Source organism: Neopsephotus bourkii, unplaced genomic scaffold (assembly GCF_033783945.1).
Source record: "Neopsephotus bourkii isolate Nb327-2 ecotype Australia unplaced genomic scaffold, CSIRO-AGI_Nbou_v1 NB_1037, whole genome shotgun sequence".
Classification (NCBI taxonomy): domain Eukaryota; kingdom Metazoa; phylum Chordata; class Aves; order Psittaciformes; family Psittacidae; genus Neopsephotus; species Neopsephotus bourkii.
Genome location: NW_026901526.1, coordinates 1144991 through 1172702, shown reverse-complemented (window position 1 = coordinate 1172702; position 27712 = coordinate 1144991). Strand labels below are relative to the sequence as shown.

General features: G+C 39.6%; 1 protein-coding gene across 1 annotated transcript; it reads right to left on the bottom strand.

The window, feature by feature from the left end:
• Nucleotides 1-370: 370 nt before the first annotated feature.
• EIF4E (eukaryotic translation initiation factor 4E) lies at nucleotides 371-24643 on the bottom strand. Its single transcript, XM_061360946.1, has 7 exons — nucleotides 24493-24643; nucleotides 15634-15743; nucleotides 13406-13501; nucleotides 11741-11804; nucleotides 9694-9807; nucleotides 7064-7203; nucleotides 371-5500 (listed from the first exon to the last, which is right to left on the bottom strand). The coding sequence occupies exons 1-7, from the start codon at nucleotides 24508-24510 to the stop codon at nucleotides 5386-5388; spliced, it is 657 nt and encodes a 218-aa protein (XP_061216930.1). The 5' UTR covers nucleotides 24511-24643; the 3' UTR covers nucleotides 371-5385.
• Between the last annotated feature and the right edge of the window lie 3069 nt (nucleotides 24644-27712).

Here is a 27712-nt window from a genome sequence, read left to right as displayed (position 1 = left end):
CCAGACCAAAACCCCTCCTGCAAGCTCAGGGTACTGCCTCCAGCTGTTCAGTATCAATAGGAACACAGGAGCTCCTATGAGGAGATTATAAGCAACCTTCTAACAGTAGGACCACTACACAAACATATTTAGATGACTCTTTGCTATTGTGGAAAATGGCAAACAAGGGAACAGCAGTCAGCAGTATCACTGCAACTGTGCTACTTAAGCTCTGTTTAGAACAAAGCTGATCTGTGGGTGAGCTGCAGAAGCCCCAGCTACCCACAAACTTCAAACTGAAGAGTGAACACACATTTCAAAGAAGAGCCTTACTCATTCATCCTTGATCTGTATTTTTCTACATCCCATTCAGAGTCAAGAAGCTGAGACATTCAGTTCCTCAGAAGCTTTATTTTCATTCAAGCTACAGAAATAAAGTCGTACCTTCCAATTTCCCATTATATATTCTGCATATTTGTATGGCTCAGGGCTAGATGCACTAGGGGAGCTACCCTATACATACAGAGGAAGGCTCAAAAACTAGCTTTTCTTCAAAGAACACCAAACCTTACCTATGAGGTTGGCTCCAATTCCTCAATAACATTAACAGACACAACATAAGGAAAAAGTTAAACTACCTATTGAAAGCAAAACCCAATCATTAGTTACATAAAGTCAAAGAAACCTTTTAGAAATAACAAAAGTTTTCTACTTTGAAAAAAAATAATAGAAAAAATAGATGAGTCATTTTGTCTTTATGTACGATATATTCACACATTTTCAAGTATCATTTTCCCTGTTATACTTACATGGTTAGAGATAAAAGTGAAAATCCCATAAAGGAGAATATTATGCCAAAGAAGTCACACGCAGCCTGTATCTGGGTTTAGCAACACCTGTAATCCTCCATGGTATCAGTGACCAAAAGAAGCAGTAACTAGACTCAGTGTAATTTTTCCCTTTATTAAATATATTTTAATAAGGCTTGAAAAGTATCAGGATTTAGAAAAACTGAGATAGGAAAGCACAGGCAGTCACAAACCCCACAAACTCACAGCTAAGCTTGTCACACACTCAGCACTAGCAGGGAATAATAGTAGAGAAAATAAATCTGAGTTACATTTGGTTAGCAGGCAAACCGGTACCAACAGACTGACTCCAGCTAGGATGTGTTTACATTTAAGGCATCACACAAAACAAGTTAATGCTAAGGGCATAACAATCATCATGTGCTCAGCCACAATTCACATTTCGTTCTGGACATCAAAACCTGCTTTATTTCAAGACAGGAAGGCTAGTAGGGCATCCCATAGTTTTTTAGGAAAGTGCCAGGCAGCCACCAGGCAGGAGCAGAAGTGACCATGGTTTTCATCACAGGGGAAGGAATTTAAGTGCTTATTAAAGGCATTGCTGCAGTGCCTTCGTGGCAGTGCCACCAATCCTGGTGGAATACAAAAGCTTTAAGAGCTAAAAGGCAGAAAGTCTGTTCAAGCAGCTACAGCAACAAATGTCCTGCAAAGAGACCAAGATATAATAAAATCTCCCAGATTTAACAGCTTCTGGAGATTTGAAATGATGGAGAGGCCCAGCAGGTGCACTCAACAGCCAGGACTGTTCCACACTGCTGGCTGATACACCCTGCACCCCTGCTCTCCAAGTCTAGTTTGAACAGACAGGTATGAAATGTCTCGATGTGAAATATGCAGAAACTATTACCTTACCGGTGATATCATTTTCATTTGTCATTTCATGTCTGTTTCTTGCCCAACATGAAAAGGCACAAAATCTGCATTAAATAAGGCCAAACTAAAACCTACTTGCAAAAAACAATTTGCAGAAACTACTGACTGTTCTGAAGCAGGCACAGTCATCCACAAGTGCTAGGCAGTTTGAAAGGTCTATGGGCTTAACTATTAAGTTCAACTATTTGGTTTAGTACTTCAGTGCAGGATGTTCTTAGAAATCTGGGTTTAAAACCATCGGTCTTAGACTCAAAAGTAAAGCTTCCTGGAACAAGAGAGGTCACGTATCAGAGGGAAGATCCATGTCACTTTACTAAGCTGAAATGCAATGGATTCTTCCCTTTTAGTACAAGTCCCATGGAGTCCAGAACAGTTTTTCCAAGCATTTTTATAGGGAAAAAAAATCCCATTAGGTAATATGAAGTTTTGAGCTCAATCCAAGCTTTGCAAAAAGCCACTATTCCAAGTTCCCAGATTTTGAGTAACATTAAGTTTCCTGAGCTAGAGACAGCCTGAAACACAAGACAGACACTGCAGGACAACAAAGTGACAATGAAAAGCATTGCACAGCCCAAGACTACAGTACACCCAGAAGCTGTTAATTCACAACTATTCCTTATCTGTTGCCCCTTCTTCCCAGGTATGTTCGGGCACATTCTGACACCTCTTCAAACAGCAAGTTTCTGCTTTCCTTGCTCTGCTGGTTTGGTACTGTACAGAACCACTTCTGAATAGAAGCTTCAGCTTTATTCTTTAGTCTTCTCAGGCTTACTAAACCACACATTCACCATGGCTACCCACTTAGCTGGAAGTTTAATGATGCCAGGTATTTTGTACCAAAGCTAGATACTTAAATTTAAAATTCAATGCTTTTTCCTCTCGAGAGCCTGTGAACATTTTATTAATACAAGAACAGAAAGCTCTTGGCTTTTTCCCATTGTGTAAGAACACAAACCACACCATTATAATCAGAAGAACATTAGTATGCAGCACAAAGTGATGTGCAAGTTGGAGAACACTACGTTCACGGTCACTTGCTACTTCTAGCAGTGAATTAAAGGCATAGGTTATTTTATTTGATAAAACAAGTATGTATAATTTTCACTCAAGTCCTCTAGAAACACAGCATTTGTTATCTGAAGCAGTGAGGAGCCTCAAATCAACCTACTTGCAGTTCTCATATTGCAGTGCAAGTCAGCTGGCTGCTTAAATAGGCTCAGGCTCAAAAACCTGAGACTATACCAAGAAAATATCAATCACTTTTCTGGGTTAACAAAAATGCTGCTACCCTCAACAATATTCCAGTCAGTCTTGTAGTGAAATGAAACAAAACCATTACTATGTACTTCTCACAACAGCACTCGATCTCAACACTCTTCACAGAACGGCAGCACTACCTTATTACACACTTTATAGTGAGCCTTGCCCTGGTACTCCCAAATTACACAAAGTCTACTCAGCTTGAAGCTGATGGTATTAGTTCAGAAAAATCTAGTTCAAAGAGCTTACTTTAATTGCAAAGATGATAAACTGAAGCAGTAAGCTAGAGAACAGGCAGGGACTGCTATTTTCTATCATGAATGGCCTTATTAAATCCATCTGGCTCTGCCCACCTGCAGAATCAGGGAAGACGATCAGTTACACCAGAATCCAGAGAGACCAGCATACAAACAGCCTAACCACTCTCTCCACATCTAACACCTATCCCAGTTAGTGACCAGTATTGAAGACATAGTACAATTGGCTATACATGCCTACTGGAAGTGTTTGTATTGGACATTATAATGATCCAAAGTTAATGCAATACCTTTTCTGTATAGTCTGACATGCTATTTACGTCACCTTTTGGAAAAAATGTGCAAGAAACTGTTCACGTCTATCTTAGCTCACAAAAATACTTCAGTGCATTAATCAGGAGGATTTAAAAGCCTGATCCAACTGAATCTTCACTGCACATAGTGACTAAACTTGCTTTAAGGAATTATCACAAAGATCAAAACCCAAACAAGCATCTGCCTTTACGTTTATCTGAAGAAAGGCTACATAGCCCCGGCAAGATCACACACTAAAGACCAAGAAATTAGCAATAAAGCACTTTTAAAGAGTGGAAAGAAAAAGCCTCTCTCGTGTTCAAGACAAGAAGTTAACAGCCTTCAAGATCTTCCCCCAATCCTCCAAGTCAAGGAAACCTGCAGATCCTACAGAAACATTCAAGCCAATGGAAGTTTAAATTTTATTCTAAGATATACGTTAACAGCAGACTATCTAGATCATCATATACTTTTATCTTGTAGCCATGTCTCTAGCGCACTCTACTTGTACTTCATATAAGAATTACATACTTAAAGTAGAATCACTCACTTAAGCGCTTTTAGTGTAGTTTCTACCTGAAACTAGACAGCTCTCTATGTACCCTTGGATTTCTTGGTTGGCATAAACAAAAGTCAGAAGAGAAACAATGCAAACTGTCAATTAGACCAACCACTAGGAAAAAACAGTAACCACATCAACATAATTTGACTTTGATTTAGGGTGCTAGCTAACAGATTTATTAGAAGTTTCAACATACTATAGCTCCAGAATTCATCTTTCTTGGAAGACACTGCAATAGAAACCACAGCAGAGACTGCCTTGTCACAAGAGGTACAAATACTTGCTGTATAGATGGAGAAATAAAAGGACAAATCTAGTTGTCTAAAAGACAAATCACTGTACACATTTTATTTACAGTTTTGTACACTGTCTTAATATGAATGGGACCGCTTTTCTACTTGAGCCACTTTAACCAAAGCAAAATAACCTAAGTAATACAATGTGTTAAAATACAGCATAAGATACAAAACCAGACATACTATTTCTAGTAAGGAATGTAAATTATGGTATTACATTAAAAAAAAAAAATCCACAATTATGTTTAGGAAATCACACAAACAGATCACTGATTGGACTGAAATGCATAAATTTGTAGCAAAGCTTTGATGTTACAAAAAACCCAAAAAATTACCAAAGAATGCACAAAATTAATGTTTATTCCACCTTTGTCATATTCCCAGATTCTTCACCAAATGTTACATGAGCAAAAACAACTGAAATCAAAATATCACTAATGTTATCAAATAGGGAAAACAAATAAATTAATCTAGCAGCCATCAGCATACGTTATAGCAAAGGTGATGCTGTATAAAAAAAATTGCTAGAAAACTGTATGCACCATACTCTTTTTCCAAACCAGCAAAATGTTACTGCATACAATGCAAATGTAAAACAGAGTAATTTCCTGCAGGTACAGAAATGCAACTTCTTTGCTCAATACTGTGGATAAACAATTATTTTTTCCTTGTAATAGTAATGTTTCTATCAAGCTATTACAGAGTGGGCCAGGAAAACATTAATGAATTGAGGGGTGAAGTGTACTCAGGTTCTGATCGGAAATGGTTACTTCAGCCAAAATAGAGGAGGGGAAAAAAAAAAAAGAACAAAAAAAAGATGGAACACAGAAGTACAAGACAAAGGCAAATGAGACTTCTCACAAATTTTAGCAACACTTAGATGGAAATCAAATTCAAATGTAGTCCACTCTGCTTTTGAAGAGGCTTTGGTTCAGCTCCCAAATCTCGATTGCTTGACGCAGTCTCCTATGAAAGAATACTCAGAAGGTGTCGTCTTAAACAACAAACCTATTTTTAGTGGTGGAGCCGCTCTTAGTAGCTGTGTCTGCATGGGACTGATAACCAATCACTATCTTTGGAGGAAGTCCTAATCTTTCTTTGTATACTCTCCTGGAGAAAAGAAACAGAAAAACAGTTTAGGCCCTTAGGAAGGCATTAGTACCAAGACACCTGCTTTCAAGATCTGCTGACACCTTCATTAAAAAGAGTTGCCTATTTAGAAGCAATTTCTCAGGTATGAATAAAGGCCTTGAACCATGATTTTTTTAGGTTATTGCAACTAAAATCAGCTTATAGTTCTGTACGAACAATGACTTAGAATATAAAATAGGACAAGGTCTCACCAAAAAATAATTAACAGGCCTACATAAATGTAGAACACAGGGATTCCACTGCATTCATGTGAATATCATCAGTATCAGCAAGCCCTATTCCCACATACAGAAAACAGCTATGAAATAGTCACGGTCCACAATTCCAACTACTGAAATGATGAAGCCACTTGAACCTAATAAAACAGCAGTTCCCTGGAACAGTCAAGATTTATCACCACACACATCTCGGTTGCAGAGACTTGCTGTATTTTCTTTACCTACTGGTAGAGAGCAGACCGTGGGGGTCTGCCCTCTTGGTAGCTGGTCATGAGCAGCTACCCAACAGGGGCTTTTAAGAAAAATCACCTTGGATCTCATGCTGTAAGAAAAAGAAGCAGCAGCACACATCTTACAAACAGAACATTCCTTAGCAGTGAATGAGATGCAAGCCACTAGTGACAGTAGGCTGCAAGGGCTGACTAAACCACAGGACAAGCCCGCTCAACTGCAGATTAACAAAACTACATAAATATGGGGGTTTTCTCTAACTTAATCATAATGGAGCAGTTCACAGAACCACAGCTTACTACAACTTTAACTGTTAAATAAAAACTTGATGTATTGCTTGTGAAGTTATGTAACACAAGGTACAGCAGGTAGACAACACAACTTACCTTAGTCAATGTCTCAGTCAGTTTGCAAAATCTTAATTTCTCTGCAGTTCTCTAATAAAGCCATGTTAGCTGCTTAGGTTAATAGTACCATTCTAAAAATCTTCTGATGCCTATTAGGCTTGATGCAAGGTTACTCTCTAATAACAGATGATATGTTCCACAATCCTGTTTGTTTGTTGTTAAGACACCTTTCACCTTTCAAATCTGAACATGATCATATAATAAAATTGTTAATGCAGACCCCAAGAGATTTTTAAAGGCCCAAATGAGGAATGCGTCAAGAGAGCCCCCAATAAGCAAAAATGTTAGCAAGTTACTATGCCTGTCAGTTAAAAGTTTGACCTAAGACAGATGTGCTAAGCTGGGAAGAGAAATATTTTCACCAGTTTGCATAGGTTAAGTGGCCTACAATGACTGACTTCAACAACAAGTAAATTTGAAGCATCAATACTACAGCATAAAAAACACATCAGCTTAACAATACTTGCTAAATAACAGAGCACAACATACATTTTCTATAGTACAGTCTGCAGATAATTTCAGATGATTACTGTTGCTTACAGGAATGAAGATTACACCATGCTATTAAAGGCTACATTTGCCTGAAGTGCATTCTCTATCAAGTTAGCTGGCTTTAAATGCATTATTATATTTCATATGTTCAAGACGCCAAACACTCTACTTACCCTATATGTGTAACAGCATCCCTGTTTTCACATTCAGTTGTCCATATTGCTATTTTATCACCCTTAGTTCTAACATTAACAACAGCACCACATACATCGTCACTGTAGTCATCAAATGACTCCCCAATAAGGCACAGCAGCTACAAAACAAAGATTAACCATTAGCAGGGGCATTACAAGTCAGAATCCTGCTCCACAAGCAAACAGTGTACACAAAGGACTGAAGAATACTACGTTTTATTTCTTATAACCACTTGCCATGCAGAAATCGTTTTCTGTTTATTGCAGTATCTTCCTGAAATCCCAAGTGTTACAAGAGAACTTAAAATCAGCTGTGGAACTCCTATGTTGAGTTTCCCATCTCTTCTCCTGGCCCATCACCTGCAAGTTCTGACACAGCTGACCATTTAATGTAGTACTGCCTCCCACCCATCCTTCCAATCCAAAACCATGACAGAATTCAAGGAATTTATTTTTCCTTCTACAGTATGTTTAACACAGATAGAAAACGCTGAAATTTTATGTGCTTACATTCACTACCTAGGAAGAACCTGTGAAGAACAACTTGGGCAATATGTCATCTATGTAAGGTCCAATTTCAATTCTGAAGTGTATCAATTTGAGGCAAATCAGACTGCAACTTAGGTGAAAAGTGCTGTCTAATGAAGTGTCACTTCCTATCAACACACTCAGGAATTCCCACAGACTCTGAAGTGGAAATCAATCATCCTGAAGAGTGTGTACCCAACTGCAACAATACAACTGTACGAGTAGCACACGATTCTTCCTCTATCAGTTCCTAACGGTAAAGCTAAGAGCTGGGAAAAGTGGAACATCAGACTGAGTTTAGCACTCATCCTGGTAACTGTCCTAACTGTGGAAGTGGTATTTAAATTTCAGCTTGCTACTTGTAAAACAAGCAAATTTAGATATTCAAAGATGAGAATTTCTTGTGGTTAAGAGATTCATCTAGGCCATGCTGAATTAAAATTTTAATCTCCAAATGGGCACTTGTTTACTTCACCTGCACAGTACATTAAACACGATGCCATTATAGTAACTTTCCTTTCCAGATTCACTTGTTTAACATTTGGAAATTCAATACATTTGCAGCTTTTTCAACAAAGCAGGTCTTTCAGTACCTGTGAAAGTTGCAAGGTCTGACTTCCTCATGGCAGTAGAAAAGGACAGGACCAAGTGTGCTGCTGAATAAATCAGGTGTAACTACACGTACTTTAAATGTTACACCCAATTGCAGGCTGCACATGCTCACTGAGTAATCAAAGTCATAAATGTTTAAACTACACATGACTATTCAAAATACTGATCAGCCTTAGTACATACACAAGCAAAGATGACTACCATGCTCAATAAACACTACACTCAAGTACATTCTTAATGAAAGCTACTCAAAAGGAGGAAAAAAAGTCTTCTCAAATAAGGTTTAGTTTACAGTTAAAAACAGCAAGGATCATTACATTACAATAAAAGTGTGTTGCACAGGGGACTGATAAAGGGCTTTGATTTTTATTGGAGGAAGTTGGTTACTAATAATTGCAAGTGACAGGGTTGTTTTAGAACAGACATCCCAGTCACCTGGTATTTGGGCTCTCTGCTATTGCTTGCTGCTAAACAAAAAGCAGAGCCCTCTAGCCTTAAGTCATGTTTCCAATCTGCATGTAATGCCTGTTAAGAATCAGAAGGCCAAATGCACACAGCAAGACACTATTCTCATGTGCAGTCATATTCCTAGTAGTATACCGGTCACAATCCTTTCTTCAAATCACTATTACAGATCTAGAAAGATCCTAATAGCTCTGGTATTTCAGACACCTCTTGCTTTGATCATGAAGGCCATTCCTCCCTTTCAAAGCAGTGCAGTACTTCTTGTACCTCATGAAAGCAGAGGAAAAAAGATCAAGAGCCATGGTAACATTGCTTTCCCTTGTAATGTCTGCAATTTATGCCCTAAGACTCAGAACACACTAGACTGTTTTAGGCTAAGCTGAGTCAGCTCCTTGACAGTACAATTCTTTTCTACAAGACACGTACTGCAACCCACAATGTCTAGAAGTATATTTACCATTCAGAAATACCTATTCCAGAGATAACAGCAGTGGACAATATTATTATTATAGTGTACATACAGGAAGACTGTGCTACTACTTGTCTATCCTGGTGTTAGGTACAGAAAGAAAAAAACTAAAACTGAAACTCCCTCGCTTCAGGACGACCAAAACCTGAAAACTATTCTTATTTACAAATAAACTATTCTTATTTACAAATACTTGTAAACAAATTGTTACACTTAAGCAGACAAATCTGGGAGTCCTGAAATTCAGGACTGTACTATTTTCCCAGTAGCTCAACAGCTGTTCTGTATATGCCCCAAAAAAAGGTTAATCTATCCTGTAGAATTCTCTCTTCTGCTGCCCACTATAATAAGTATTCAACAGAACAGAACTACATTACACATCACTACTGAAAACCTGACAATAAAAACTTACAGGACACTATGCTGCCAGGAAGCCAGAAGTCTGTGTGTGGCACACAGAAAGAACAAACCAGTTAAAGTATTAAATACAAATGCAAGATTCTTCCGTTGCAACTTGTAAGGCCATAGTGCTTACTGTCTCTAGCCAGAAGCGATCAAGGTCACTTCGCCTCTGCTGTTTGTTTAGTGTAATTAGCCATCGTCCTCCTCGCTTGTTCTTTTCATCTTCCCACATGGGTTCAATCCCATCCTGCAAAGAACAGCTAGAAGTTAAATCAGATCTGATCTGTATTTTTCCTAAAGAATAACCAAAAGGCCAGTGATAACTGAATCAGCAACTTCAGAAAGAAGTGCATTGTTTGAGATATGTTTGTGTCCAGAAATACTGTCCTGCACCAGTACCGAAGTTTCAAAACAGATTAGCAAGTGCACTTTCGCTAATGAATTATTTCTACAGAAGAATCACAACCCAGGCAAGTTTTGGCTACACGAAACCACATAAAAAAACCCTGAGGGAATAGGCCTGTATAAAACCAGGCAAAATTAGCAGCTACATTCTGAAGCCCTTATTTTAAGTCTTGGACTCAGTACAACACTGGCCAAGTGCTTCGCTTATGCATAAAGATTACTGCACTGAAACAGACACCCCTGGCAGTCTATCCCAGCAACTTCCTGCATACACACAGTGAGAATAAAGGGTTTTAACTGTTGGGGCCACAGGAAAAAAAATAAATTAAAAAAAAAAAAATCAACACACCATATAAAAGCAAGTTTCATTTTGATTAAAGCTTTACCAATGGCCCTGCACTAAGTGACTCTAGATACGCTGATCCAGCAAAGCAGCCAGCTGCCTCTCCCATATCCAACAGCTACACTGCACTTCTGAACAGCCAGTCATTAAAAAAAGCAGGTAACTGTCTAGACAGAGAAACTCAGTAAAGAACTGTCTGAGAAGAGAGTCGCACTACATAACTTGGCTGAAAGCTAATTAAGTGTTCAACATGCAGGATGAAGCGGTGTCAGCTCACTTTTAAAGGTGATGACATAGTTTGAGCTCTGCAGCTGCTAGCAAGGGCATTTAAATTTAAGAGGTACTCTTACGAGGTCACAATTGAAGGACGAGAGCAAGAGATTGCTCAGAAGTCTGCAGCAGTTTCCAATTCTGTTCCTGCTTCATGCATTTAAATAATTATTTCTAAGCAAACACAGTTATAACAAATTTAGGATCCTTGCAAAAAAAAAAAAATACAAGTACGATCCATACATATCCCAACTTTTGAAGGGCTTACAGCTTCTTCAAACTTACTAGTAAGGTTTTTCAGTCACCTAAAACAGCATTACCTTCTCAAACCCAAGCATCACTATACCTATAGCTGTTGGGGTTTACAAACTACATACAGTCCTCTGAGGACATAGTCCTCTCAGGAGGTCAGCCAGGATCTATGTTTTATCAGAAAAGGAGTGTTTTAACCAGCCACCATGACTTAAGGGATTACTTAAATATTCAGAAAGGAAGCTGTATGTTAGAAGCACTTCATAGAGGTCAGGATTTAATTTAGAGCTCCAGTTCAGTACTCTACTCCAGCTAAAGCAGGATTTCATGTACGCTTTCATCAGCATTTCCTATTCACTGGTTTGAACACTTCCTCAGCCTCTTTTAAGTGTCAGTGTTGGGTACAATTTTGCATTTTATACATAAGTGCTACAGCATTTAACTCATGGTGTAAAAATTAAAAGAGCGTTGTGCATCTGCCTAGTATGTGCACTGTGCATCTGTGGCAGGCTGCATCTGTTCTTTGAGCACTGGAGAACACTGCAGCCTCCCACAGAACTTGCACATTTCAACTCATGTCACACCAAACGACAGAGCCAGAAAATCTTTAATATTATGAAAGTTATTAACGATTATTTCCTCAAACATAAAATGAAGACAAACATAGTCAAACTTAAAAGTGAATTGTGTGTTATAAAAGTGAAGTGTGCTATAAAGCAAGTACTGGTATTTTCAGAACTAGTGGCACCCTGATTTTCAGAGGACATGTATTTGGGACTTTCTTAATAAAGTAATACCTTTAGGACATTCCCAAGTATCTGAAGTGAAATATTGGACAGTGTCTTGCTTAGTCAGGAAACCATCCATCACTAAATATCCATAACTGAAGACAAAAGGTTAGCAAGCATACCTTAAAGAGCGAGTAGTCACAACCAGGCATTAAATTACTAGAGAGCTGGATATGGTTGTATAAACTATTGGAAGGAAAAAAGCAGATTAAAACCAAGTATTATTTTAAGGTACAAAATTCTTCTAAGAATTTAAGACATAAGACTGAACAAAATACAAAAATTAAAAAGCATTAAAGTAATTTCAGAAGCAACCTTATTTCTGAAGTATTTTTCAGCAGTATAAAAGCATGAGCTTTAGGATGTTCTGGGCTTAAAGAAGCAGAACAGAAACTGGTTTATGAACACTTGCTTGGCTCCTACATCAATGCTTCTTCTAATCGAAGTTTTAACAAAGTTATTAGAAACATAACCCACCGAACTTTCATGGCAACAAGTTCTGTGTGCATGTGCATTCTGTGCATACACATACATGGAGTAAGGACAACTGTATTTCTAAGGCTACTATCTCTGCAAAGAAATCTTTAAGAAATGTTCAACTTTACCATTTAATACAATCTTCTAGGGATAAAGCCTGATTCAAATTATTAAAATAATAGCTTAAAAGGTAAGAAGAGACAACAAACATCAAAATATAAAGTATATACTCTGAATTCAATTTACAGCTATGCATTTCAGAGCAGAAGATCATAGTAGTACATACTGTTTCCTCCTCTAGCAAGAGGAATGTTTGGGTTTTTTTTGCCTGCGCTGTTAAGACTTCAGAAGAAGGCCTGCACATATCACAGTAACCTGTGGCCAAAACCATTTCATACATAACTTTCAGGCATTGTCCAGCACCAAAAAAGGAAATGAATTACTGTGATGTTCTTAGAATTAGAGATCAGGCACTGGAATTTACAAAGCCACTTACAGATTAACCAGCTTCCCTCCTTTTAAGTTGACCTTAACACTTTCTACTCAGAACAATACAACTATTTCCCACTCCGACTACAACAGAGGCATAACTTCTTAATTGCTTGTGACTAATTTTACACCTTCCTCACTGCAAATGTCTGGATAAAGCACTTTTAGCTGCTCAGACTCTTATAGAAGCTTAAAAAACTTACCCTCAATGAACTTTAACAATGAGCTTCAAACAATTTAGCTGCTCATCACATACCCCAAGACTGCTACCTCCATAGTAGGAATGGGAAAGCTGGTTACAAGCACAGAATCCTATTTCTCTCTGAGGACTGCACTGATAAATACTTGCTCAAATGTTTTCAGTATCTTTCTTTCTTTCCTGTTGGTGCTAAAGGGTCACTGATGGGTCTTATTATTCCACTAAGACACCCCTGTCTCCTGAGAATCTAATCAACTAGTGCAATCTGGGACCAAGGAAGCACCGATCAGTTGGCTACAATCATTTACAAGTTTATGCTACTATAAGATAGATACTGCACAAAATGTAATTTTCTACATGTACACATGAATACAAGCAATGCTGCAGTGTTAACAGCAAAACAACGCGCATTTAAAGTATGAAGAACCTCAATCACATTTTCTTCAAGGGTTAAATTCTACCACATTCTGAGAGATGTGCTAGATGTCACTTTCCATTTTGCAAACATTTCAGATTACACTCATAAAATTGCAGTTAATTGAGTGCTTTGGGTTTTCACTTTCACATAAGCTTTGCCAACATATGCCTGGATTATTACATGGACTGAAGCATCTTTACTTACGCCCAAAAGCCTTCAACAGTATCAAACTTTGAGATAAGACGAAGATTTGCTTGCCAAGTTTTGCTCTTGTCATTTTTAAAAAACCAGAGTGCCCATCTAAAGGAAAACAAAATAAAATAGCATCTATAAATTAAAAGACATTAAATATATAATTCATTATTTGTAATGTTATAGCCTAACTAATTGCAAACCTTAAGATAACAGCACGGAAGTTTTTATCGGTAAGAAAACTTAGAACCTCAGTTCTCAAATACAACAATATCAACAATATCTCAATATCAACAATATTCGTGTTCCCATTAGAAGAGTCATGGAAGATTTCATCAATGTGCTTAGGAAAATATTTTAAATAATTTTGAAGCATTTCTAAGACTCTAAACCTCTAAGCCTCAGAGGTTTCTCCTTGCTGCCACTGCTAAACTGCAGTCCCTGACCACAAATAACTGATTATGGTCTAAACCACCATCAACTATTCAACCTAGGAGCGCAGCACCCTTTCCAGTAATTTCCAGTAAAGGTTACAAAAGCTAATTATATCACTCCAAAGCTATACATGACATGGGAGTTTCCCAAGCACTCACATAATAAGACAGTGTAAATTTTAAAAGGGAAGCTGTGTTAAGCTTAGTAAAGGCAACAATTAAAAAACAAACATACCAACTTTACCTGTTGCAATTTTTTTAAGTCTGCATATTAGTTATGCACATTTTTAATCTAAAATGAAAAAAATTTCCATCTGGTTTTTCTTCATCATCTCTGATGAGTACAAATCACACTGCATTTTCACACAAAGCTGCTTTTTCTGGATCTAAAAAGCACCATTCAAAATGCTGGAACAGGATACCTGATAAGGCATTAAACAAAAAAAGGCTAATTTTTCATTCAGATAATCTCAGTAGTGTTGAAATCACCCAGGTTTGCACTAGAGGCTTATCTTCTCAAGGCAGAGCACCAAGTGTCAATCTATTATTGACACCTTTCCTGACATTTCAAACCTTTATAAGTTTGTGGTTTTCCGTTAACAGCGCTACTACCACTTGTTTAATAAAAGTGTTTAGAGGAAAAAAGAAAGGATAAAAGTTGAAAGAAAGACAGTAAGGGAACATGTGTTGTGGTCTTCCACACTTGCTCAAGTCTTAGAAAAAGAATAAGGTGCCACTTAATAAAAGGTTCATTTTTGGGCAGCACCTAAACACCAACATAAAGTACTGAGCACTGCATCAGCTCTTCAGCTTAACTGGAGAAAACTTCCTAGCGGCGATTTTTTAAGTATATGTATGCTGCTGGAGGAACTTTTGTCCACATTAGCAGAAATTCAACCTGTAGGGTTATAATATCATTACTGCAGAAAGGTAGTTCAAGTTGAGATTTTTGAATATAAAGCTTCTTGGTGAAGTCCTCATTATTTCTAAAAGTCAGTAAAAAGCGGAATAGTAGCTTTTAAGACAGATCTGGTTTTGCACTCTGAGCACAATTTAGTAAGTGGGCTTTGATTTCTCAGTAATTTTTTTTAGCTATACTTTAAACTACTGCTTCATGTTTTTTCTTTATAAACAGGAAAATTTAAGTGCCCTACAGTTTTTACTTAGTAACACACTGGTACAAATGTGAACATCTGCATTTAACAGGGTTTCTTCTGTTCCTTCTACAAATAATGAAAACACTATTACTGCAAACAACAACCATTCATACAATCAAGTCTAATAAGCTCTTTGGCTGGTTAATGCAGCTTCTATTTTCAGTTCCAAATAGGAGAAAAAATGGTAGAAATACAAAAGAGTTAAGACTCTAGTAAGAAAAAAGAATGGCAGCTCTTTACCACCACTGGCACCTTAACCGCCGGAAGTACAAGGCAGAATGCAAGTTTTTGCAGTTCTTTTTTTGCAGCAACTTTCTCTCAGTGTCTGTCTCTTAACAGACACAAGACAAAAGCAACAAAAGCTTTGCTTGCCTCTAACTGAAAGCCAGGCCACATTCTTTCCGATTACCTGACTTCATTCTGAAAATCTGTAAATATTTTCAACTTCTGTAACAAAACTACATGAAAAGGCTCTAAATTACAACAGGATCAGATCCTATTTCCTCTGCAACCTCACTGCAAAAAAACTTCAAAAAATTGAGAACTCTAAGAATTCTGCCAGAAAGCATAAGGTAAATAAGACAGCTGTAAAGATACAGGCATTATTCTACCTTGAGCAAAATTATAATAATGCTTCTGTAGTACTTACCTATTTTGTAGTGGATGCTTAATATACTGTTCAGGGCTGGCAACCTCCTGACTAGGTGCTGCTGGCTCAGTTTTCTCCTCTTCTGAAGGCTGAGGGTTGGGAGTGGTTTCCTGTTTGAAGAAAGGAGTTATTAGTATGTTCCTTCTTAGTTTTTATTGAAGTAATTTAGTTCTTTGAAGTAACTAAGAAGGTTGAACCTAAGGGTTCCTCCAATTCATCCCAGATTCACAATCTGCATCCCTTTTTCCCTTCAGCATCTAAACAGGTCCTACAACAAATTCTAACTGCAGGAATTCACATTCTGTTCTTCAGTGATTTGTTTATCCATGTCATTTGTTTCCAAAATGGTTTACTTAACATACTTGTCTTACTCCGGAACAACTGAGATTTATCTCAGAAATACACAACACGCTGTTATCTAGAATACACACATCTAAAAATTAATTTCCACAATAATAATTTCAGAAGGGGAAAATATCAGTTTCTGACAAAGCACCACTGGAAGCAGATGTACAGGCCTTTTTATATAACAAGATCTGTTATTACAAACAGGAGACATGCCTACAATTCTCAGGTCTGAAATCAGCTGTTACAAGCAGCTAGAACCCCAACTGGTAAGTGGTTATCTTTGTATATGCAGCAACTCTACCACCAAAGCTTCAGGCACCAAAAAGCAGAATTTAAACGTGTATCACTTCTCAAATTTTAAACTGAATCACACATCTACCACAGATTAGACCAGTCCCAGGTATTATGTTAGCCAACCTCTAGAGACAGTGGCAGAGATGTCAAATATACACAAATAAACAGTGAAACAATATATATTCCCTCTGCATCCCCCCCTCAAGGCTGCCATTCAGTTTGAGAAGCTATTTTATCATGTTTGAAATTCTAATGCCCTTCCTTCAAACCAAGGAACACAAAGCTTTATTGTGAGGCCAAGTGTCCCCACCAGTTACTACCATCTCTCTCTCTAATGTGGTATACATGCCAGAATATCGGAGACAAGGAATGAGGACTATAGCTCATTCCCTACAGGCAAGTCAAAAATGCCTGTACCTTGCAGCTGATCCTGCAAAAGAAAAAACACTTTGGCAATACAAACAAACACTAACTACAACAGACCCAAAGACTCTAGACATTCCTAAACACAGCAGAACAAAAGTAGTACTTCAAAGTTAAAGTATGTGGCTTTAAGAGAACAAAGCAATGTAGGGGTGGACTAAGTAATGGCAAGTCATCTAACTGATGGAACACTTTACTCTAGACTTCCATGTCACTCAGTTTATCCCACACTACTCAGCTTCTCATCACCAAAGCTGCTGAAAAGTAGAATGAATGTGAAGTGATAATGTGAACAAACACTGTTTAACCTTCAGCCCCATCTGGCAAACTCTTATGATTACACCTAAAGTTCTTAATAAGGATTTTTTTTTCATTATCAACTTATTTAGCAACATTAGGCAGGTTACTACGTTGTACTTCGGAGACATTATACCTTTACGATTGAAAATACTTAAGTGCGCTTTAGTTTAACAGCTCACCTGGAAAAAAAACAACCAACCACCTCAGTTCAAAAGCTAATGTACATCATATTTAAGAATGCTTCATATGCTCCCATGTTCACAGTGAAAAGACTGAAAAGCAAAGGCATAAAAGGGGCTAGTGCTTTGATTTACACCCTACAAGGGGCAGGTAGTACAATTTCCTGCCTCATAATAAAGCTAAATGCTTTCCAAAGATCCTCTAATAGGAAACATCACTGCCAAACCCACAGAAGCAGTGTTGAAAGATCTGCCAAATCTCCTGCAGTGTAATACTATAAAAAGAAAAACAGATTTTAAAAACAAATGTAGTAAGTGCCTCCAATTCTATCTAGTTTAAGACTTCTAGTGTTGCCCTATTTATTTTTAAGTTGATGGTATCAAATACACATCTTCCCCTTTAACCATGTACAAGAACCCACAGAACAAATCAAGGTGGTCAAGACACAAAGGCTATAAATACACCAAAGCAGCACTTCAATATTTCCTCCTCCAAGTATTGCTTGTATTATACTACAAAAAGCCAAGTACAAACTACAAATGCTGCCCCTGTAGGAGCTTCTAACTAGAAGAGTTAGAAATATTGCATGTGCAAATATAGTGAGCATACAAGAAAAATCTTGTTGCTATTTTGAAGTAAATTAAGCGCTAGATTTTGTAATGAAGCTTGCCTTCATTCACAATATTTTGCAGTTGTGCCATCTAATATTTAAAATGTTTTACAAATACTATTACACTAAAGATTCTCACACCAAATAAACTCACCCTTGACCAATGCAAAGCATCTTTCAAAAATAATTTCAGTTGACAATCCCATTCATGTTTGCTCAACAAACAACTTTCAATATACAAAGAGCTAATCCTGAAGTCTCCCTGGTCACTATTCCAGACGTGTAACTATAAAAACTGTAGGAATCAATACAAACCTATTGAGCACAAGCAGGGCTATGCCATTTCTTAACTTCTAATACAAGACAACATCAAAAAAGGATTAAGGTAGTACATCCAGTCAATTAGGAGACAAAAAAAAAAAAAAAGGCAGTAAACCTCAATACCTGCTCAGTATACTGTGGATTGCCCTTCACATTACCACATGAAAGTCTCTTCCTGGTGAAATGGAAGGCATTTGACTCAGCACAAACATTTTAGTTAAGTCACCACAATAACAAGTCCCTTAAAATATCCTGAAAGCTACCTAGCATTAAGGAAACTCAAGACTAACCATTAATTCAAGCTCCTGTCTAAAACAGTACATGACAACTTGCCTCCAAGTCCCAGCTAACTATGATCCTGACCTAGGATTACGCCGCTCCCATCAAAACCTAACCCAGCCAGAAGAGATGTTTTTTTCCACAGTGCCAGGCTGCTCATGAAGGATAGGGCAGCTGTACACACGAGAATAAAGCTGGAAGAAGGTGTAAAGTTGGAAGCAAAGCTTATTACCACGAAAGTTTTCTGTCTGGTCTCAGCAGCCTAAAGCACTTTTTTTTCCACTACCTTTTATTTCCCACTGCCACCATGGAAAACTGGAAAAGGACAACTTTCACTTCTGGCCGTCTGATCATATCATTTCCTATTTCCTTTCATCTTACCTTTATCTCACTGTTCTGACTACCATGGTAAAGTGTTTGGATACCAAAGCACTCTTCATTATTAAGTCAAATACAAAGTACATAAGTTCACTAATTGGTATTCCAAGTCCATTTCTTCTATCCAACCTCCTTCCAGTGAAATTCTACACCCAAAACACTAGCATGCACATTTGAAAAGATTTGAGAAATACAAAGTAAGTTAAAGTTATACTGTCCACAGTTTATCAATCCATAGAGTGAAATCTTACAACTGCTACACTATTAACTTACTAGTAAGCCAGACTTCCTCCACCAGCAGGTTCTGGACTACTAAATTTAAAATCCTTCATAATACTTTGCTATTGCATTTAACTAAAGCATTCTTCAACCTAAAATTGACTTTGCATCTCCTATTAAACTAAGCTACCACCTGGTTTGCTGCTTTTAAAATACATATAATATAGGGCAGTATTACCAGATAAACTGGAAAGCTTCATTTGGCCAATCCTACTTTTCATACACAAGACAGCATGTAATTAAAAGTGACATTTATTTACTAACCACATGGGTTTTGATGTAGGAATCAGCTTGCAGAAGTCCATGAAACATTTGCCTACTCAGCTTTTAATGACTGTGCATATCTGCACGTTACTTGGATTCTGACACTTGCAAATTAATGTTAATAGAATTTAATTTTATTTGTTCTTTCTCCACAGCACGTAATGACCAACATATCAAAGGAAGGTGTGCATGATACTAGGACAGGAAACAAGCAGCACTTACAGTACAAACTGCTTGATCAGGTTTGTCTGTTGAAGAAAACAACAAGCTTGACTAGATTTCACTGAGTGTTGTCAGGTACTGCCCAGACCACATTCATGTCACCCAATTGCCTACAGAAGTTGGTTAGGAAGTCCAGCTGAGACAGCACAATATTTATGGCCCAAAAGGACATAACACAGCCTAGCACTGCTGTTCATTCCTTGTGAAAGTTGAGAAAATGTATTAGTGGAAGAGGCTTCCAAAGTTTTAATGCATTAAATCAATATAACTTACATTTGAGAGTTTATACCTCCTTGTTTACAGTTTTCAAGAGAATTAGAAAACTACATGTCCCAGTTATCAGAGGTCAAGGGAAAAAGCATGACAACTATCTGCTGGTCCTAGTGCTCTTCGTACGTAACTGCTATTACACTACAGCTAGGATAACAATTCACAAGACACAAATAAAGAGCTATTTATTTCAAAATACTCTGGACAAAAAAAGGATTTCAGCCCACCTACAAGCAATTATTATGTGCTGTGAAAAAACAAACCAAGTATTATCTGATACACAACTCTAAGGAATGAGTACACAGAGCTAGAAATCATATGTGTAGTACCAACTGGAAGAGAGGTACCAGTACGTACATGTCACTGATCAAACAGCACTTAATAGATTTCCAGACATCAGGACAGCTAGATTTTTTTAGGTGTAACATAGCAAGGTCTCATACAGAGCAGCCACCCTAACTGCATACATTACTACTTAGAACACCATAGATTTTTAGACAGGTATTCACTACTTGGAAAACAAACGTGTGACATGATTTTAACCGAGTGATATCCCACCAAATTAGAAGTACAACACATGTACAGAAGTATAGGAACATAAGACTGGAGTAGAAGAGTCACACACTTCCTCCAGGGTCAGAGGGATAAAGTACTGGACATACTACTGCTATTTCCAATTATGGCGTTTCATGTACACAAGCTACTTTGATAAGCAGCACTGAACATGACAAAAACCGACCACTGTTTAGAAGTTTATTCATTTCAGAAACTGCTCTGCACATTTAGGAAAAAAATATACCTTTAAACAGTTAAAATTTTTATGCCTTGCATCCACTATACAAGAATCAAGGACAAGTGCCAATTTCAGGCAGCTAACAAAACACACTTGTATTACACAGCACACTTAAATCTGTCGATCGCAAACCTAGTACCTTTATAAGGTGAGCATTTAGAGGAATACGTTTTAGGGCTTTAAGAAATAAGCTTGAAGTTTCTAGGTTAAAAATTGTTTCAACTTCTGTTTAGCCTTGACTTCAGAATATTTCAAAAGTGATTAAAAAATGTTTGAGGGAAAAGTTACATTTAAATTACTTTTTAAATTACTTCTTAAAATGTGCATTTCTCTTCCACAATGCAGGCTCTCTACCAACACCTTTCATTTGATCCTCCCCCCTCTACCCTACCAAAATTCACACTGATCTTCACAAAGCTGCAAGAAGGGTCACGTTTTCTGATCAAAATTCCACATGTACCTCCACACCTGCACGGCAGTGAAACACAACTCAGTCTCACATGCTATTTTTATGCACTACCTTGAAGTGAGCTTGACATTTTATACGCTGTGTGAAATGTTTTTAAGAAACTGCTTTCAGAAAATTTTGACATGTTTATGTCAAAATTTAAGAACTGTCCGACATCTTCCCCCCTTTGAGAAAGCTTTTGTTCAGTCAGGAATGCAATTTACAACTTGAAACTTTAGGATAGACATTCCCAATTATTAAACAGCATGGAAGATACATCTATCCTCTATAATGTCAGGAAAATGCAATGAGCAAGCAACTGTGTTCACAATACTACAGCTAAATACTATACTGGTTTCAACCGTAACAGGTCACTGACTTTATTACAACAGCAATACCTAGTAATAAGTCCAAAGTTGACATGGCCTGCACTTAATTTACATGTTAACTGTCAATAATACAAAAAAAAAAAACAAAACAAACCCATACCTTACAGTATACCTTGACTTTTAGGAGCTATTTTGAACTTCCCAGGATTTTAAGGCCCTACACAGAGTTTGTAGCCCCCATTTCATTTAAAGTTCTGAGTCTTACCTGCTAGCCAGTAGCTACTGCAAAAAGCATTTTTCAAATCATACATGCCTGAAGTTTCACTCATGTATCTTAAAATCTAGCATTAAATTCACAGGAATTACATTTGTGCAAGTGCTAATGATAACTGTCACAAAGCAAAAAAAGGAACCATGATTCCTACTTCCAATCTGAACAATGAGGGATCAGATTTCACATGATTTATATCCACTTAGAAGTTACAGGCTACATTTTAAAGTCAACTTTGGTAAACTAGTGTTTACTAAAGCGTTACTGCTGGTTTTGTCAACAACTTTGTGGACTTTTGCATAGTGTTATCCAACCACATTTAATCCTTAAAGGCTACAGTATGAGCGCACACTAATAGGACATTTCTGCATATTCTCACAAATTAAACGGAAATAGCCTTAAAAAAAAGTTTTAACTTTTCAATGTTGCAGAGGCTTAAGTCTTTTCTGTAGTGAAGTAAACCAATGTGCAACAGGTTGATATTTATCTACAATAATCTTGCTTTTCTTAGCAATTTCCACTGGACTCTTTTCAGTACTCTAAACTCAAGTTTCAATATTCCTGAAGAGTTTCAACTTTTTTTTCCAGCATCTTACATTTTAAGCTCTGGTGTGTTACATTTGAGGGCATGGAAGTACTAGAAAGATCACAGTAGGGCCCTATATTAAAAAAAAAAACAGGCAAATTTTCACACTTGGAAAGCATGACAGATGACATCTCTAAAAACGTATCTCCGGATTTTGAAGGTCAGCAACACAAATACTTCCCTATGATCAAAGGGTAATTCAATGTCTAACCACACATACAATTAAATTGTTCAATTGAAAAGCATGTATATTTCTGCAACGTTAGGCATCTATGACCTCAGTCACTACAAAGTCTAAATTTAAGCTTAGGTAGGAAAAGCGTGAGCCACCTAAGAGGGCAATAAACAAATATTCTATTATTTAAATTTAAAAATAAGGAAGCATAGCTGACATTTGTTTTTTGAAGTCAAATCTACTTCAACTAGGGCACAACATTCAACAGCATTACTTAAACTGTTGTGAGGGTACCCCATATTCCACCTTTAGTGGCTCAGCACACCTGTTTGTCATTGCATGGCGAACTGGATCTGGGAAACCAACCTTCCAGGGAAACAGCACAGCAAAAAAACGTTTATTTTTTGCTACATTATGCCCAGTAGCTTAACATGCAACCTCATATTTATGCAACAGCAATAGAGAGAATGGCGCAGAGACAGACATATACAAGCACCACAGCCAAGAAAACCACAACCTGTCCTCGTACCTTCAGTGTAATCCTGATTGCTGATGGTATTAAAAATTATTTATCACAGTCCCTGCTAAACCCCACAACTAACATAAAGCACTGAGCTAACAGGAAGCTCTCATTTTCAGGTGCTTGGGCTACAGCTGGCAAAACAAGTGTTTAGCACTGTGACTGGAGAACATGCGAAGGATGCTGCTGGCAGGCCAGCCCAGCATCTTAAACAACTGACATTCTTCCTGTTCAGAACTACTCATCAAGCAACTTATAAACGCTGACCAATTTCAGTCTCTTCCTTGTAACTAATGCTGTTGGTTTTTGGTTTGTTTTGGTTTTGTTCTAGGGTGTTGTTTTTTGTTCATGGAGGAAAATTGTAAGAGGAGGATCAAAGTTCCCCGTGCAAAATGGTAAGCTTTATTTTAAACCAGTTATTTTCAAATTTAAACACTTTCTGTCTAAACGGAGGAAAGTCTGTCCAAAACACACACTGGCAAGCAGTACCCTTCCTTAAGTTTCTCATTTTCTTGAAACTGTGATATACAGTCTTCTGCTGTCCACTCATGATAAAGAAGCATGGAACAACAACTGTACTTGGGCCCCTTCCAGCTAATTCAGCTCTCTATGGTAGTACAGACGGGGAAAAGCTTTAGAAAACAGAGCATAAATTCATAAACACAACAAAAACTACTTAACTGCAATCAAGAGTTTGAATAACATCAAAACACACACAAAAAAAATCTTGTTCCAGCCAAATGACGTGACCGGAAAAAAACAATTTCGCTTGTGACACGCCCTGATCCTTAAGAAGCCCCACGCTGTTCTCTCGTTTCAGCTGCCCAACTGCCCAGCAGCGCATCTGCCAGCTCACAGATACTCACCCCACATCCGCGATGCCTCTCTCACCGCAACCCCTCGGGCATCGTAGCTACCTCGCAGCGAGACGTTACTCCAACACTCCCCACCTGCCGGAAGGGCGCTCGCCGGCCGGCGAGAAAGAGCCGCCCCTCGGTGACCGGCAACCCGAACCCTCCGGGCGAAAAGCAACATGGCCACCCCCACCTCGCCACATGCGTCGAGCGCGGCGCAGAGCCGACCGCCCGGACCGCCGCCGCCCATGGCTGCTTCCCCTCGCCGCGCCTTCCGGCCCCAGCGTCCCCCAATGCCGCAGCGCCGCCAGGGCGTCCGGGCCGGGCGGCGGGGCGCGGCACAATGGGCGCCGCGGCGGCAGCAGCCAGCGCCGCCGGCCCGCAGGGCCTTCCTTCTGCCGCTCTGCCGCCCGCCCAGGGTGGCCGCCGGGGGGACACAATGACCCCCGCCCCGCGTGGCGGAGCCGGCACAGCAATGAGTCCCCCTCCCCCGCACAGGCCGGCGCCTCTCGCTCCCCCTCCCCCCGCTCCGTCCCCCTGCGTGCGTGCGCTCCTCGCCGCCCATCCGCCTCCCGCCCCCTCACCGGCCGGGTACCCGCCGCCCCTCCTCCCGCCGCGGCCAGTGGGAGCCGCGACTCAAGGAGTAGACGACGGCGGCGGGAGTGGGAAGAAGGAGGTGAAAAAGGCGGGCGGGAGAAGAGAATGGAACACTCACCGGTTCCACCGCCGCCATCTTAGATCGGTCTGATCGCAGGAGCGCCGCGAGGCGGGGTAACGGGCGGATGAGCAACCGAAGTTCAAACGCGATTGGCTGCCCGGCAGTCACGTGAGCCCGGCGGCCGTTTGGGAAGGTGGAGACGAGGTGTCAGCCGTGGGGCCCTAAGCGGCTCTGGGAGCCTGCCGGGAGCTGTAGTCGCTGAGCGCGGGGCATGCTGGGTGAAGGGGGGCTCCCGGCGAGGCGCCGTCACGGGAGGAAGAGGCGGGCAGCGCCGCGGGAGTGGCGACCCCTGGCGGCTGCGGCGGGCGGTACCGCCCCCTGGGGTGCGTGTGGAGCATACGCGTGTGGAGCATACGCGTGTGTAACCATACTGGAGGTACCCCGCGCCGTAAGGACTGGTTTATAGCCTGTTTCCAGTCCCCAGCACCGGGCCCGACCCCTGTGTAGTTTGTCCGCGCGACCTGGTGTGGCTGGGCACCGATGTGAAGGCACGGCAGCCAGTGCTTGCTGCAGGCCAAGTCTGCGTTTAACATCACACACTTTATTTGTTCCATTCAACTCCATCTTTCCCTGACTCCACATCCAATGAACTTGGCTCTCAGTTGGACGGCGACATGGCTGGCCATCTCAGGCAAAAAAAAAAAAAGTGGCCAACAGAAAGCTGCTTCCCCAACCTGATGGCTGCTGTGGTTTGTTATCAGGAAGCCAGCATGACAGAAGTGTGAGGCTGACTGTGCCTGGGTACAGTTGGACTGCTTGCAGGGAGGTGTGGGACAGCAGTGAATGAAGCCAAAAGGTGGGATGCTTTCCCTGCCCAGGGAAATAGGAGTTCATAGGATAAGAAGTGAGAGGAACTTCCCATCTTTTCATTTTTTTTTCCTGGCTCTGCAGGAAAGCATCAGTCAACAGAGGTAGGCTGACCCAGCCCATCTAAGACCTTTTTCTTGTGAAAGGATGCAAACGTGGAATCCCACACTACCATATCCAACTTCCCAGGCATGTCAGTAGAGCCTATGTGAGGTGTGTGGGAGAAAGGAAGGGAGGTGCTCTCCAGCCAAAGAAGGATTAGACAGGTTCAACAACAAAGGGTGCTAAAGCTCTGAATGTTGTGAACAAATTGCCAAGCCCTGGACATCTGGTTTGATCACCTACATCAGGGACGTGGACAGTATAAGAATCCTGAAAGGTGGAGCTGAGAGGAAAAGACAAAGATAGAAGGGCTGTTATTTTGAAACCAAAACTTGTCTTAGCACTTGACACAGCTGATGTTTTGGTCCACTGTTTTTAGCTGACTCAGTCTCTTCCCACCACCAGTCAGAACTGTGTTTCTGACCACAGTAACTACAGCGATTGTAGCAGCTACATTTCCCCCAGCCCTTGGCCCTCAATTAATTAACTGATTAGAAGTTCTGAGGAATTTATTCCCTCCACTGTGGAAGAAAACCATCATTTTACTGTGCAAGCAGCAGGTAAAGCCTCCCAGAAATCAATCACAAATGAGACCTACCACAGATGGCATTTCTGATGGTTCCACAGGAGATTGGAAGGCTGTAAAGGTTGTCTGAATTGCCACAGCACTCCCAATTCATAAAAAGGTCCTAAAATTTAAATGGAACTATTTTAAGAAGTAAGATCTTTAAGCAGTGCAGCAGAGCTGACATTTTAGCTTTTTAGCTCATATTCATGAGCAAAGATGACATCTGATCAGATGAACAGCAGAAATACAGCAGTGCAAGAGGGGTAACAGTAAGTTAGTTCCATGAGAAAAGGCTGTGGCAGTGCAGAATTCCTGTGAGACTCCAGAGAGAGGCATTTCATTTTCCATCTGAAATGTTTCTGTCACAGAAGGTCTGGTAGGAGATCTGCACACATCCATTCTGCTTTACCTGCTAAAGACTTCATTAGCAAGCAGGGTGTTTTCAGGCTTTGAGACCAGGTTTGTTCCGGCACATTAATGCAGTATCCCCTCTTCAGGGTGACCTAGAAATGGAGGCACAGCATGAGAACAGACTGTTTGCAATTATAGTGGTTAAAATGCTTTCAATCTCCCCTAGAAATCTAGCCTTTAAAGCTCTCTCCCCTGAAATCCTGAATTCCCAAAGTCAGGACAGAATTGCTCATCTCATGACAGAAAGGCAATAAGAAGTTACATTGCTGAGACCCGAAAAAGTTAAAGGAGTTGACAGTGATTGAGATGTACCTTATCCAGTACTAAGTTTTAAGGGAACCGGGTATCTAACAAAGGGTTTGGGAGTTGATTAGAGGAACAGCTCTTTAGGGAAGAAATGTGTGATTGGAGGTAAATATTCCAGAAGCTTCAGACAGGTATGCACCCCCTTATCTCCTCAAAGCAGATGAGTTACCCCTTGGGAATGCGACTAAGACTATATAAGTCACTTTTCTCCATATGGAGGTTGACTTTTCAGGGAATTCAATACATTCCTAAGGCAGAATATCCCTCTACAAAAGTCATGTTGACTCTTCCAAGAAGATTACATTTATTCAGGGGTCTACTAGTTCTATCACGTAACATTTCTACTGACTTGCAAGGCGGATAGACCAGGATTCCCATCTCAGCCTGTCAGGCGCCCCATCTCCTATGGAACTCGTTATAAAAACTGACATCGCATTTGCCATCCTGCAGACACCGGGTATCAGTACACCTTTAAAACTGTAATTACACATGCCGGTTAGTAATTGCCATCTGGTCCTAGTGGCTTCTTACTGTTCATTTTATCAGTTTCAGCCATTCTCTCTTCAAAATCTCTTCAATTTTTAGCATAGTCACTGGTGAACACTGACTCAAATAGTTTATAGACTTCTCTCCAACAGTCTGGTTTTCTTTGAGTATTCCTGCTAATACCATGGTTATCAATTAGCCCAGGCTTCCTGTCCCTAAGGATTGAAGAAGAATGTATTACTAGCTTTGATTCCCTTGGGGCGACGGAGGGATGGGACACCCAATCTAACTTTTCTTACATTTGATCTGCAGGAATATACGTGTTTTTTCTATTTTTTTTGTTTGCTTGTTCCATTTCACTATTGCTTCTTGTTTCTAATAACCTCCTTTAGCCTGTTGTTTACTGGTGCTGTCTCCCTTTTGCCCATTCTTAAGCCTTCCTTAAAAGTGCATGTAGACTTTAAGTTTCTAAAATGTGCATCTTAAAACAGCTTCCTACATGCCTCTAAGAATTCAAATTAGCTGCACTTTTAAAGT